The sequence below is a fragment of the Scomber scombrus genome, chromosome 7, assembly GCF_963691925.1.
Source record: "Scomber scombrus chromosome 7, fScoSco1.1, whole genome shotgun sequence".
In the NCBI taxonomy this organism is placed as follows: Eukaryota; Metazoa; Chordata; class Actinopteri; order Scombriformes; family Scombridae; genus Scomber; species Scomber scombrus.
In genome coordinates this window covers 3,806,660-3,822,608 of record NC_084976.1, presented here as the reverse complement: position 1 = coordinate 3,822,608, position 15,949 = coordinate 3,806,660, and the positions used below count along the sequence as shown (strand labels likewise).

Sequence of the window (15,949 nt, the reverse complement as noted above, 5' to 3'; positions counted from 1 at the left end):
TTTCCCATTTTTTCTACCTTCTAAAGCAGCCCTCTGCAGACTCCACAATACAATAACTCCTGATAAACCTGTAAAATATACCAAAACCAGTGACTGACCCACCATGAGAAACACACCGACTATTCAAGTATTACTGTGTCAAAAATATGTTCCAGTGTCTAACAAAGAAGGGCGGCCTTCACAGTTGTCATATGCATACGACAATCCGTGTCAGAACTCAAAGGGCCGTGCAGATTTAAAAGCTGTGTCACTGATAAAAGGGGAAGCAGCATGGTGTGAGGAGCAGCCTGGAACAATGACTGTGGCAGCTGACCCATGAATATGGCTGCCACACCAGAGTCAAAAGCTTTTTTAAGAGCTGTAGTCATTAGTGCGACTACATACAAGGTCTCATATGGATTAGTCTGCATTCCAGTCTGCATGAAAACGGGTCCTGAACCCACTGTTCATGCTGCGTCCTTACAGGCTGTTATAATAGTGTTTCATATTCCTTTATCTAATATCAATAAAAATATAAAATAACCTTGTTTGCTGTCTTCCAGGAGTCATGTGAGAAGATTAATATCAGTATGAAGATTCTGTCGCTCTGAGATAGCCTTAGCACAAATGAGGGAAGCATGGAGAAACCATAGACTGTAAAAAGAAGAATGGATATAGCCAACTGTGACGACACCCACCGGTTTGTGGAGTCCTGTTTTAAAGCCTCAGGTTTGCATTTGCACTGTTGCCATCTTGGATTTTTGAGCCAGAGGCTACCATATGTTGGCAAGAGGGTGGAGCTGACCCTAGCACTAGCTTCTAACATGGTTTGAACGGTGCATTTATGGTTGATGGTTTATTGTGATAATGCTAATTTTTGCTAGCAGAAACCAGGCTTAACACCATTTAAACTAAATATACTTACCTGTAAAAAAATTACAAAAAAATGCTAAAATGCTCATGCTTAAAAAGTGCTAAAATGCTTATTTTTAGCAGCAAAAAAATAGGCTTAAAACCACTAAAACTAAATATGCTTACCAGAAGAACTGAACTAGTGACTCATTAGAAGGTCTTTTAGTACAACCAAACAAGAACAAGACTTTTTTAGGCAACCAAAATGTTACAGTAAACTTTCATGAACTGAAAACACAGTGAAATAGCAACCTATGAATTTATGAATTAGAACTGAAACCATACACTCATTAGGAAACAGATTACTTAAGTAATAAATCAAGTGAGAAGTAGGGTCATTTTCTCATAAACATCTATACATTCTGACTTTTTGGAGTCAGATAAGTCGCCCCCTGCTGGCCATTAGAGAAAATTCAGGTTTAAGGCACTTCCACATTGACTTCACTTTTCAGACCTGGAGGTACCTGCTTTGGAGGAGCTGCTTGCCAAATGTGGAACTGCCAGTAGAAGTATTCAGATCAAAAACCGAGCACAGAGGAAAGAGGACTATTTACATCCCTACATCAAACAGCCTACGATCAAAAACAAAACCCAAATAGCAACCATACAACCATATTTCCCTAACCACAGCACAACATAATCAAAAAGCAAACACAGCCAATGAACACAATCCTGGCACAGCGGCCATTTGTAACCACAAACTGATATGCCATCTCCAAATATGACAGTAAGCCGATCAATTGCCATAACAATAATAATACTAATAATAATAATAATAAAATAAACCTGCACTCACCCATTCAGAAGTTAACTGCATGCTTTCTGCTCAGCAAACTTCGTTGACAATGGCGGTGAAATCCAATTTGCTAGCTCTGTCTCCAGATCCTGCTGCTGCTAGCATTAGCACCTGCTGCTGCTAGCATTAGCGTAGCACATCCAGTTTAAGCAATTTGGAGGTACGCGAATCCATCTCTCTTTTCTTTTCTTTTTTCGTGCACCACTTTTAGGCTTACTAAACATTACTGCTGAAGGCTTTGGCTTAGTTTCACAACTAATAGGCTAAACACCTAGCATGTACGAGCGAGCACTATGATCAGAGAAGTAAAATGATTGGGCAAACACATTTCCCAGCAGGCCATGTTCTTTTGTAAATGTTGAGAATAAAACCAAATAAATGTGATTTATGTGATTATGATTTGTTTTCACGGGCAAACTAGCATTATGCTGAAATCCCAAAATACATATGTGTTGTATGAAGTATTAGAGCAGTATAAATACCACTCAGCTCAGCTCTATGTATAAATTAGTCTGTATCCTTCTTCTATTGGTTTTTAATTGGCGGTTGGCAACCAACTTTAAGGTGCATTTACCGCCACCTACTGGACTGGAGTGTGGAAAATGAGATTGTCAGACTATACAAAATAACTAAATAAATAAATAAAACGAAAACAAGTAGTAGAGCAGTACAAATACCACTCAGCTCTCTCATGTATAACTATTATAGATTGTAGGCAACAATGTACACTGCCATTGTAAAGACGTCATTGATAATGAAATACTTGATGATGTGCACGTTGAAGTGGGCGTGGGCCCTGGGGGTCGCACCGCTCATAGCTCCGCCCCTGCCTGGTCCCAAGTACCAACCTCAAACCCTGTGCGCCATTATTGGCTGGGGGCTACACACCCAGAGAAGCATCCTGAATACAGCAAATATAATAAGAAAATACAGGCAGAGGGCAGAGTCTCTGCAGATAATTACACCACCACACACTTCTAATGAGTCATACGTGATGAGTATGAGTCTACATTCTTTAAGAAATTCCTGCATAGCATACCTTTAAGTAAAATCACTGATACATGCAATGTGAAGGCACTGCATTACAAGTAAAGGTCTCGCATAAAAAATCCAATTGGAGTAAAAGTACATAAGGATTAGCAGAAAAATGTCAAATAACTAGAGTAGAGTAAAACGTACAATTATTTCTCTCTGAAATGTAGTGGAGTGGAAGTATAAAGTAGCATCACATGGAAATACTCAAGTAAAGTACAAGTACCTCAAAACTGTACTTAAGTATAGTACTTAAGTAAATGTACTTAGTTACTTTCTACCACTGTAAACTGCATATAGTACTTTAGTACTTTGATGAAATACAATTTGGAGGAACTTGAGTACTTGAGTAATTCCATGTTGTGCTACATTAAACTCCCACTTCATTACACACTCAACACCCACACAGATTAAATTGATTTTGACTGATTATTATTTGATTTTTTGAAGGCCCTGCACACCTGTGGCACACGCACACACACACACACACACACACACACACACACACACACACACACACACACACACACACACACACACACACACACACGTGATTTCACTTGTCTATCTGATTAGACCTGATCTCAGGTATGTTTGGGTGTGTCTGATTGACACCCCGTGTGACTCTCCTGTTAGCTTTGTTTCACCTCTTGATTACACACATTACATCTGTGTCATTCCAATTAGTTTAATAATTCTAGTGAGCAGCCAAAATAACTGAAAACAAATGTGATTGTGCAATTCCTTTAAGTTTAAATGACAGCTTTACTTCTTTTAATTACACACCATCCAGCCTGTCACAATAGTTGTTATTGACTTATTGTACAGTAATGTAATTATCAACATCATCATGTCTATATATGGACTCATCGTATGATACATGGACATGACTTTGATCAGTTTTTTGGCCTCAGTATTTCTACACTTCACATTAGCAGCTAAGAGGCTATTCATGTCACATTGTCTAAACAAGTAGTGTCCTCCATTCCTCACTGTGTACGTCCTGAGTGGAGACTGTAGAAGAATTAAAGGTAAATAACTCTGTCCCCAACCATAATGGCAGTCTGTGACCCCACTCTCCAATCCCACCACTATTATACTATTATATTATCATTATATCAGTGGTATAAAATGATTTTTAAATAACAATAATATTGTTTATCACAATTTTTTCTGAGACAATATATCGTTCAATAAAAGTATGGCAGTATCATGACAGTATCATGACAGGCCTATATACCACATTGAAAAGAGTTATCAACACTGTAGTTTTCCCTCCTGTCTGTGAAGCAAGACGAGCTTCAAAACCACCATAATTCTGTGCAAAATACATAACAAAATTAATCCAAAGTCGATCTTCCAAAGTTAGTGTTACAAAGTCGGAATTTCCCACTTTCTGTTATCATTCCTCCACTGCAGCTCAGTGAAGGAAACACTGTGAAATCGTATAGGAACAAAATTCAGATAAAAACAGGCAATTCAGACTGCTTCATACTTCATATCAGTGTCAGCTAAACATCCTTTACGCTGTAACTACATTCTGAAGGAATCACTTTATGGTTTGTACGGACAGGAGGAATGATATACAGCAGCTGACAACACTCTTCAATATACTGTATGTGCATGCATAGACAAACCCTGAAGCCATCCTTCAATGACTAACGAGCATGTCTGAAAATGTACCGATTCAAAGAATAATAATAAAAAAAAGACATTTTACAAAAGCTTGGAAGTTGCAATGGTGAGATTGTTTTTATTCTCATAAAGCAATCAATTTAGTGTATAATATAAGATTTTTTTTCTATAAATATAAAGGTTCTCTTCATAGCAAATGCAAAGGAAATTACTTCAAAGCCATGACTATTGTAGAGCCGTCAACACAATAAAAGGGATTATTATGAACCGGAAGCACCATGTGGAAGAGCATTTGACAAGAGCACAAGTCATGATGTGTGTGTGTATGTGTGTGTGTGTGTGCGTGTGTGTGTGTGAGAGAGTGTGAGACGAGCTGCACTGACAGCAGCCGCTCTGCATTTCAACACAAGGCTTCCTTTCTCCTGCAGTGGAAGACATGCGAGCTGCTGGCTGCTCTTCAGTCCCACAGTGCAGACACAGTGCAGACACAGTGCAGACACACAGTTATAAGTCTCCTCTCAACAAAATACAAAAATACATCGGATGAAAAGATGAAATCAAAAATGTGTGTTACAGATATTTATGATATGTGCATGACAAACAACCTCCTCCCATCATCATCATCATCATCATCATCATCATCATCATCATCATCTCTATATCGACCATACATACAGTGCCATGTTGATGCGTGGACACCTCTTATGCTTTTAAACTATGTGTTTAGTTTATTCTAATGTAGGTTATGAAAATTGAAATGATTGTAAATATGATGTTCAACTACATGTAAGCAATGTATTTTATGAAATGACAACCAGAATAAAATTAGAAGAAAACATTTAGTGCATTTACTCATATTTAACATAAGCTCTATTCAAAGTTAGTCTAATGTTTTTTTCATTTTTGTGCAAATTTGAACTATCTAGACCCCAAATTTGGCCAGAAATGACCCTCATGTTCCACCATACTTTCTGAAACTGAACTTTACAACATATTGAAATTCTACTCAGATTCATTATTCACTTTTGATGCCAATACAAGATTAAATTAGTCCAATTCTGGATGTAGTCAATGTTTAAAAGTGAGGTACACTGTTAAATGTTAATATTTGATCTCAATATGATCATTAATAAATCTAGAATCATTAATTAATCTGCAATTACTTCTTAATTACATGATTTTTTCTCTCTCTCTCTCACTATATATAAAACTGATTTTTCAGTTTGCTATTATAAGACAAAAAAAATAAGAGGTGAGGTCTCACTCCTCATCCACATTTAGAGGCTGGCAAAACATGTGTGCCATTTCAGTACTTTTACTTCTCTAATGACAAAAAGCATGCGCCTACTTTACACACCCAATTTTATCATTTGCCTAAATTAAAACACATCAACATGCATCAAATGTTCTTATTAGTTTGGTGTAAAGGCTCAAGAGATGTCCAGTTATTTTTACACAGCACTGTATACATAAAACATGTGTAGTTCTCCAGCTTTGTGCTTTAACATTCTCACACAAATACAGACCATAATTCTGTTGTGAATTAAAAACAAACAAACATCACAGGTGTTTTTGCATGTCTTAGCCCTTTTTTTTTTTTTCAAATCACATCCGTACTTAACAGCTGATCACTTTTAACACCTTTCAACCCTGTTTTGCCTCTTCCTGCTTTTCATTTCAACCACAGTAGGAAAAAAAGAAAAGAAAAGGAAAATCAACCTGCACAGACTTGAAACTGTCAGCAGCTCGTACATCTGTGAGCCACTTCACTGCTTTCACTTGGTCAGAGAGTAACGCAGCGGTAACACTAAATGAAACGCTGGAAGGAAGTTTCACGTGTCTGTGAGTTGATTTTCATATTGAAAAAAGAAAAAGGTGTAGTGGGAGAATTAAAAAAAAGTTTCCAGGAAGGTAGGGAAACACATGTGCCTGAGAGTGTGTAATACTGCAAAAGCATGCATGATTTTCAGAACTAAAACATGCAAAAAAATAAAATAAATCCAGATATGGTCCTTTAAAAAAAATAATAAATTGGCATGATTCTGTGTGCTTTATTTGGAAAGGAATGTTTTTTTAACTGTTGAGGCCCTGAGGTACAGGCCACACAACCATCTGTCACAATGGCTCACATTCACAACCTGAACCTGTGCACCGCTTTCAGTCTCAGTCTCCCGTACTGCTGACATTTCCCTTCAGACGCAGGCAACTGCTGCTGCTGCTGCTGCTCCGCTCTACACAACAACAGACACAAAAACTACAGCTGGTTAATCAGGATAAGAGGGAGCCACGAGGAAGCACTTGGGTTTCACGGGACTCTGCTTAGAATAGACCCCGGCGCTCACAGGGCTGTTCACTGATCAAAAGACACAAACACTGAATGTGAAATACTCCCAGTGGTGACCACAGTAAGTCAGGTCATGAGACCTCGGGATCCTTGATGGTCAGCTGGCTCTTTGTGATGATTAAGTACAATTCCATTATGTCCAAAGTATGAAAAAAAGGGTGTTTTTTTTTTTTTTTAAAAAGAAAGAACTTTTAAAATCTTTAAATACAAATATATACTTACAAAAATCTCACAAATGAATATGTACATTAAAAAACAGACCGAGCGTCTCCTGTAAGTCCGAGAAAAATTGAAAAAAAAAAAAGAAAACAATAAAAGGATTATCATTCAGTTTGTCACTAAGCAGTCTGTGGGAGTCTGTGTGAAACCACATCACACTGTGGTCTCACCCTGTTTACTGTTGGCCAGTCTCGTGTAAAACCTCCTCCACGAGTTGAGGGTCTTTCCAGACCAGATCCAGAAGCCGGAGGTGATGCCCACAATGAGCGTCATGAGATACTTTATCATGAAGACGGTGAAGTCGGGGCTCATGTTGGGGTGGTTCTGTCCTGGGCACGGCACGGCGTACGTCTTACACGTCTGGGTGATCCACGTCCTCTCCCACTGCTCTCTGAAGGCCTGCTCGTAGAAGTAGCAGGCGATGACGATGGTGGCCGGCACGGTGTACAGCACGCTGAAGATCCCTATCCTCACCATCAGCTTCTCCAGCTTCTCCGTCTTGGTGCCGTCGTGCTTCATGATGGTGCGGATGCGAAACAGGGACACGAACCCCGCCAAGAGGAAGGACGTGCCGATGAACAGGTAGACGAAGAGCGGAGCCAGCACGAAGCCCCTTAGGGCGTCCACGCTGTTGATGCCAACGAAGCAAACCCCACTCAACACGTCTCCGTCCACCTGTCCCACAGCCAGGATGGTGATGGTTTTAATGGCAGGTACGGCCCAGGCTGCCAAGTGGAAGTACTGGGAGTTGGCCTCGATGGCCTCGTGGCCCCATTTCATCCCTGCTGCCAGGAACCAGGTGAGAGCCAGGATGACCCACCAGATTGAGCTGGCCATGCTGAAGAAGTACAGCATCATGAAGAGGATGGTGCAGCCCTCCTTTTTAGTGCCCTGCACCACAGTCCTAATGTCATTATCAAATCTATCATTGCACACCACTTTGTCCTCCAGTAAGAACCCTGCAATGTAGGCGATGGACACCATGGTGTAACACCCTGATAAGAAGACAATGGGGCGTTCAGGGTAGCTGAACCGCTTCATGTCCACCAGGTAGGTCAGCACTGTGAACAAAGTGGAAGCACAGCACAGCACAGACCAGATCCCGATCCAGATCCTGGCAAATCTGAGCTCCTCTTCGTTGAAGTACATCATCCCGTGAGATCTCTTCGGCTCACACGGAGCACCGCAGTTCTCCTGCCCGAGGAAACGGTAGTTCAGGTAGGGTGGCACCCTGAGAGAGGCAGGGCACCTGAACTGACCGTTTGCAGGGTCAGACATGATCCTTTCGGTGGGGTAGGGAGCGGGTGGGTCCGGCTCGGTACGATCCGACATATTCTGACCCACGCACAGCTCTCCAGCACCGTGCACAGGGAAAGACTCGCACGCCAGGCTGTCGGGCCACTGGAAGCCGAACTTGTTCATGAGAGCCTCGCAGCCTTGCCGGGCGCGCTCGCACAGGGACCGGCAGGGTGGAAGAGCCTGCTCCAGCACCGTGCACACAGGCGCGTACATGGAGCAAAGGAAGAACTTTAAATCCGGGGAGCACTGCACTTTCACCAGAGGGTAAAACTGATGGACCTCCAGGCCGGCGTCCTCCTGGTTGGTGTGACCCAGCAGGTTGGGCATGATAGTCTCGTTGTAGGCGATGTCCGTACACAGAGGGATGGATATGGGCTGACAGAAGCCGTGCTCCGGTATAGACATTCCTCGGTCCCCGCCACCACCACCGTACTGCCCGTTTACTCGAAATATCCCCTCGTTAATGAGCAGAATGAAAAGAGAGCAAGTGAAAGCAGCACGAAGGAGTGTGTTATAAACCATAGTGAAGAAGTGACCCGCTGCCGTACTTTCTATGTGTTGCTTCTCTAACTTACGTTACCTCCACCAGGCAGCAGGCAGCAGGCTACTTCCCTTTGTTGGCGGCTCTTTACGAGGTTAAAAAAAAAGAGAAATAATAGTAGAATGTCAGCGTTCCTTCTCCCCGGCTTATTCACCACGCCGAAGTGATGTGAGAGTGGGGAAGAAATAAAAATTCCTCGCTGTTTTTAATCACAAGCTAACGTTCCCCGGGTTGATATCCACAATAATAACGCGTATTCCTCCAGGAAAGAGACGGCTCCAGCCTTCAGTCTGAGCGACACAGCGTCAGTCTGCTGCTTCAACCTGTTCTGTTCTGCTCCCTCGCTCTCACTCCGTCCCAGCGACGTCAAGCCTGCGAAACTACATCACTGTTACTTCCGCTCACATCCTTCACAATAAATTTTTTTTGGTAATATATATTTTTATTTAATTTCAACTAAGGAAAAACCCGTTTAATACACATGTACATTAATGAATTAAGACCGTAAGAAGGTTGCAGAAAAAACAAAAAAACAGACAAAAACAAACCATAAAACAATCAAAGAAAAAAAAGGCATTTATTTATTTAAAGGCATTTATTGTTTTAACAAAAGTTTTGCAAGAAAACTTTTGAAAAAAGTTTTAATTTGTCATTTACCTGATTTAATAAAGAGACCGGAAAGAAAAACAAACAAACAAAAACAAACAAAAAAACAAAAAACACAGACAATATTCAGCTGTAAATAACTTTCCCAACATTCAAAGTGATATATAGTGCTTGTCAAAAGTTTGGACACACTTTTCTTTCTCATTCAAGGAAATGGGAAAGAGTCTCCTGGTAGGGCTTATATAGGTTACTGTATACACACAATTTATGTAGTGTTTTGTATAGTACAATTATATTAAAAAGCATGTAAAAATGAAAAGGTTTCGAAAAAAACAACACTGAAATGAGATAAAGATAAATAAAGATGAAAATGATGAGATTAAATAATAAGAGTATAATTAATTTAGGGAGATCTGAAGTTGGTCTGTTAAAGTGTGTGTAGGTATCAAGGCAGCTTAATTACAAGTGCACTGACATACTTCCTGTTTCCTCATTTCTCACTCTGACTAGCTTTACAGATCTCTCTCTCTCTCTCTCTCTCTGTCTCTCTCTCTCTCTCTCTCTCTCTCTCTCTCTCTCTCTCTCTCTCTCTCTCTCTCTCTCTCTCTCTCTCTCTCTCTCTCTCTCTCTCTCTCTCTGTCTCTCAGTGGGACCTAACAGATGGGGGGGTTAGGGAGGGTCTGCATTTTCCCGAATGTTTGCCTGGATTGCAGAGGTTCATTTCAGTTCACTTCTGTACTGTCATTGGCACGAATGCTGGATGAACACCGGTGCCAAATCCTTTAAAGGAACATTCCACAGTTTTTTCCCCTTAAGTGTCTCACTTCCAATCACGTACATGTCTTATTCTTACAGTTCCTTTTCAAATGTAGATTCTCCAGTTTCAGATTTGTGATTTATTAATCCCAAATTGATCTGAAAACTCTTCATCACTGCGGATAATAGAAGTCATATCTTTCAATTTCATTTATGTGATGAACTGAAACCAACGAGAACCTGGAACAGTCAACAAAACACTTCCAAAACAGTAGCGTGGTTTTTCATGTGTGTGTGTGTGTGTGTGTGTTTGTGTGTGTGTGTGTGTGTGTGTGTGTGTGTGTGAAGCCTTTTAGTCATTTGTAGTTTTTTCTTATGTTTATATCATTTTAGATATATTTGTATGGTGCAAAAACACTACACTTAAAAGATTCATATAAGTATGGTGTGAGCTTTGCACACCCATAACCCCCTGCACATATACAATAGTAAATGGATAGAGGAAGGAGACTCCTAGGGGTGATTATAGACGCCCAAAAAGTTAAAGATTTCAAGATTTAACTGGATAACACAGAAGCCAGACGACAACACAGGGGTTGCCATAGAACTAAACGGAAAAACAAGACCTCACTCTGTTTTAAATAGAAATACGTCCATGTAGACTATATTTAAATCTAATCCAGTGTAATCATCTGTCATCAATTCTAAAGGTTGCCAAAACATTTTTACCTGTCATAACGGGTGCTGTGGTAGCTCCAAAACACAGGAGGTTGTTTTCTTGTATAAAACAAGATGTTTGTCATATTATCTCAAGAAAATACTCTTTGTTTTCTTAAAATAACAAGAGAATCTTTGTTATCCTGAATAAAGATATAAAGAGATAATTAAAGGAAAGCACTTTTTTTTTTTAAGCCTATCATAAAACAATATTCACATGTCTAAATGTAAAGTGACTGGTTGCAGTAGTTGTTGCTCCTGTCTGTAATGACTGTGAAGAGATCTCCTCCTAATGCAATTTCAATGTAAGTGATGGGGGACAAAATCTATGATCCTCATTCTGTGTAAAAATGTATTTCAAAGTATATGTGAAATTAATATGAGGCTTCAGCCATCTTTTTAGTACTAAATTCCCTCGTTCTCTATGTCATACTGCTGAAGCTTCTTATAAGCTATAGAATTTATAATTTTGGAATGATTTCTTTCAGAATAAGGAGTATTAACTTTGTCCTCCATCACTTCAATTGAGATCGTTTTTAAGAACAAAAATCTTCTCGGCTAATATGAACACTGAAAGCAACCGATGACTCTTTAAAAGTACATACAGGCGTGTGAGTATTGTTTAAAGACATTCTTGAAAAAATAGTGTAGTTTCATATCTGATCTCTAATAATAATAATAATGAGTAGAATTTAATTTTAAACAGCCATGGTTGTTCTTGGCTTCATTAGAGAGTTATGATGGGAACAGATTACACAACCTTTAGAATGGAGGACTGATGTTTAAACCCTGCCTGCAATAGATAGGCAGTTTATATTATGTTATATCATGTAGAACAGCATTTAGTGCTTTTTTGATCATCTTATACATTTAACCTTCCTGTTGTCCTCAGGTCAATTTCAACCTAAGGGGTGGCTGTAGCTCAGGAGGTAGAGCGGCCGTCCACCAATTGGAAGACTGGCGGTTGGTTTCCTGGCTCCTACAGTCCACATGTCGGTTTGTCCTTAGGCAAGATACTTAACCCAAACATTGCTCCCGTTGGTGTGTGAATGTGTATGAATGGTTAGTTTCCTCCCTGTCATCAGTGTATGAATGGTTAGTGTGAATGGGTGAATAAGAAAAGTAAATAACAACTAGAATATATAAGTACAGTCCATTTACCACAACAGACAGTATAGTCCTTTGTCTGTCTAACTGAGATCATATTGTAGTAGTGTGTGCAGTAGGCTACAGCTATTGTACTACAGAAGCTTACCTAATTGAGTAGGCTACCAGGGTGTGTGAGTGTTTTCCTTTTCTGCTAAAAATGGAAAAAATGGAAGTACTGGATCTTGAAGTTCTGTATGCCATATTATACACTTCCTTGAATAAAGTATGCTATGAAAAAGAGGTATAGTTTAAGGTATAGTTTTAAAAAATAAGTGTAAGAACCTGTGGTAATAAGTTGGAATGAATATAAGTTAAGTTAAGTTAAGTTAAGTTAAGTTAAGTTAAGTTAAGTTAAGTTAAGGTAAGGTAAGGTAAGGTAAGGTAAGGTACGGTACGGTACGGTAAGTTAAGGTAAGGTAAGGTAAGGTAAGGTAATGTAAGGTAAGGTAAGGTACGGTAAGTTAAGTTAAGTTAAGTTAAGTTAAGTTAAGGTACGGTAAGTTAAGGTAAGGTAAGGTAAGGTAAGGTAAGTTAAGTTAAGTTAAGTTAAGTTAAGTTAAGTTAAGTTAAGTTAAGTTAAGTTAATGTAAGGTAAGGTAAGGTAAGGTAAGGTAAGGTAAGTTAAGGTAAGTTAAGTTAAGTTAAGTTAAGTTAAGTTAAGTTAAGTTAAGTTAAGGTACGGTACGGTAAGTTAAGGTAAGGTAAGGTAAGTTAAGTTAAGTTAAGTTAAGTTAAGTTAAGTTAATGTAAGGTAAGGTAAGGTAAGGTACGGTAAGTTAAGTTAAGTTAAGTTAAGTTAAGTTAAGTTAAGTTAATGTAAGGTAAGGTAAGGTAAGGTAAGTTAAGGTAAGGTAAGTTAAGTTAAGTTAAGTTAAGTTAAGTTAAGTTAAGTTAAGTTAAGTTAAGTTAAGTTAAGTTAAGTTAAGTTAAGTTAAGTTAATGTAAGGTAAGGTAAGGTAAGGTAAGGTACGGTACGGTAAGTTAAGGTAAGGTAAGTTAAGTTAAGTTAAGTTAAGTTAAGTTAATGTAAGGTAAGGTAAGGTAAGGTAAGGTAAGGTAAGGTAAGGTATGGTACAGTAAGGTAAGTTAAGGTAAGGTAAGGTAAGGTAAGGTAAGTTAAGTTAAGTTAAGTTAAGTTAAGTTAAGTTAAGTTAAGTTAAGTTAAGTTAAGTTAAGTTAAGTTAAGTTAAGTTAATGTAAGGTAAGGTAAGGTAAGTTAAGTTAAGTTAAGTTAAGTTAAGTTAATGTAAGGTAAGGTAAGGTAAGGTACGGTAAGTTAAGTTAAGTTAAGTTAAGTTAAGTTAAGTTAAGTTAAGTTAATGTAAGGTAAGGTAAGGTAAGGTAAGTTAAGGTAAGGTAAGTTAAGTTAAGTTAAGTTAAGTTAAGTTAAGTTAAGTTAAGTTAAGTTAAGTTAAGTTAAGTTAAGTTAAGTTAAGTTAAGTTAAGTTAAGTTAAGTTAAGTTAAGTTAATGTAAGGTAAGGTAAGGTAAGGTAAGGTACGGTACGGTAAGTTAAGGTAAGGTAAGTTAAGTTAAGTTAAGTTAAGTTAAGTTAATGTAAGGTAAGGTAAGGTAAGGTAAGGTAAGGTAAGGTATGGTACAGTAAGGTAAGTTAAGGTAAGGTAAGGTAAGGTAAGTTAAGTTAAGTTAAGTTAAGTTAAGTTAAGTTAAGTTAAGTTAAGTTAAGTTAAGTTAAGTTAAGTTAAGTTAAGTTAAGTTAAGTTAAGTTAAGTTAAGTTAAGTTAAGTTAAGTTAAGTTAAGTTAATGTAAGGTAAGGTAAGGTAAGGTAAGGTAAGGTAAGGTAAGGTAAGGTAAGGTATGGTACAGTAAGGTAAGTTAAGGTAAGGTAAGGAAATTCAAAATTGACTCAACAGTAGTGGCTAAAAAGATCTAACACAGAATTGGGTGTTAATTTAAACCGTATGCTTTATAAACAGTCAAACCAGACCAGGTCCATTATGACCCAGGAGGACAAAAGTTGCCCAGTCAACAGGAAGAAGAAACGGAGGGTTAAACACTCACATCCTCTCTCCTCTGTCTTTACAATCTGTGAACATATTGACACATATGTCTTTCATTTGAAAGTTCCGTTAGATTGGTGTCATTTTCTAATAATTATAATCAACTTTATTTATGGAGCACTTTTCTTCACCAAGTTAGAAATGTCTTGACAGAAAAGAAGAAAGAATGAACAGCAACAGCCTTGGGACGCCTTCGCATTTGAAATATTAACTTGATTTTCTTCCAGCTGACGGTTCAGAATCAAAGTCAGGGAGTGTCTGTTCCAGGTAGGAAGAGCTGCGTTCACATTTTTCGCTTTTTCTTGGTGTATTTTAATGTTTGTCTTTCTGTATTTGAATTTTAAATGAAACGATTTGTCTCGAAAAGCCTGGTCAACATAAATTAGAAATGGAATTGCGGTGGAATAAGTGCACGCGTGATAAATCGGTAGTCTGTGTGTAGAAAAAAAAAACACCGACACACACAGTTTGAAAGTATATTTTGTGTCATTTCCAAGTACCAGTCGAGACATAACTTCCTGCAATCAGACTTCTTCGTGAAGAATCTGTTTATTACCAAGCGGGCAGAAATCAGCCGAAGGTGGAAAAATACATACGATCCCTAATGTAGACAAGATGAGAGCGATGCTTTCCAACTGGCACTGCAGTGTGTCTGTCTGTTAGCAGGAGGAGAAGCAAGGAGTGTAAAATGCACACTGACACAGGAATGCTAGACTTTCTTCCTTTGGCTGTACAGAGGAGAGAGAGGCAGAAGAAGTGTAACCACATTAAACACAAAAAGATACAATATGAGACTCTGTATAGTGCACATATGGTAAGTATCCTGAAACCATCAGAACACAGCAGATTTATTATAATATCAGGTATTCTGTACCATCAGTGATCTGTGTTATCTATCTTTAAAGATTTAACCCTTAACATACTGTTCATATTCTGACTCCGAAGCTGTGAAAGAGCAAACAGTGTGTTCTATTGATTTATGGAAGAGGAAGACATTCATAAAAACTATATTATGTTCCAGGAGAACATTTTATAGAATATGAAGAATAAGGCATTTACATTTTGTACATTTACATATACTAAAATGTGTATCAGTCTCACAAAAAAGCATTTTATTTCAATGTTTGTATGCTTTAGGTCATATTAGGAAAAGTCCAGCTAAAAGAAATGTGTATATGGTGTTTTTACAGCTCTCATATGTAAACATGGGTTTACTAGAAAACCTCCAGGTATGTTTGAGGACATAAAATACTCGGCTTTGAATAATAGTTAGTGTCCAATATAGATATAAAATGGGTTTACCATTTTAAAAAAAATGTAGGTGGCACAGTGGTTAGCACTGTACCCTCACAGCAGAGGGTTCTGGGGTCGAACAATTGCCTGTAGGTGTGAATGGTTGTCTGTATACTGTATGTCTGCCCTTTGATGGACCGGTCTAGGATGTACTCTGCCTCTCGACCAATGACAGGTGGGACTGGCTTCAGCTCCCGATGACCCTCTAGAGCAGTGGACACTAACTCTGCTCCTGTAGAGCTACTGCCCTGCATGTTTTAGGTATCTCCCCACTCTAACCGCTCTACCTCCTGAGCCACAGCCGCCCCCAAGACTACCACACTGATTTAACCGAGTTCAGTTTACTCACGCTGACAGCACTGCTCAGCATGTCAAACAGGGTCTTCTGTGGTCAAATCATCATCAGGGTTATTTTCTTCACAGCTTGGACTTGAGATTTAATATTTTTGTAGTGAAACAAAAATACCCCAAAACATTTACCAGTCATGAGTGTCTAATGAAATATGCCATTGATTTATGATACTAGAGATATGTCAGGATTTCTCAGCCTCTGCTGCTTCAATTTCATCCATTCTTTCATTAATAGTGGATGTCTCTGGAGAATCCCTCAAACTTTATGGAGGTGTATTACTTCATCATGTTAACCTACA

General features: G+C 38.7%; 1 protein-coding gene across 1 annotated transcript; it reads right to left on the bottom strand.

Moving 5' to 3' along the window:
• Positions 1-7,070: 7,070 nt before the first annotated feature.
• fzd1 (frizzled class receptor 1) lies at positions 7,071-8,739 on the bottom strand. Its single transcript, XM_062422234.1, has one exon. The coding sequence runs from the start codon at positions 8,736-8,738 to the stop codon at positions 7,071-7,073; it is 1,668 nt and encodes a 555-aa protein (XP_062278218.1). The 5' UTR covers position 8,739.
• Positions 8,740-15,949: the final 7,210 nt, after the last annotated feature.

What these genes read in the sequence shown, in the direction of transcription:
- fzd1 (XM_062422234.1), bottom strand. Translation starts at nt 8,738, where the DNA reads ATGGTTTATAACACACTCCTTCGTGCTGCTTTCACTTGCTCTCTTTTC.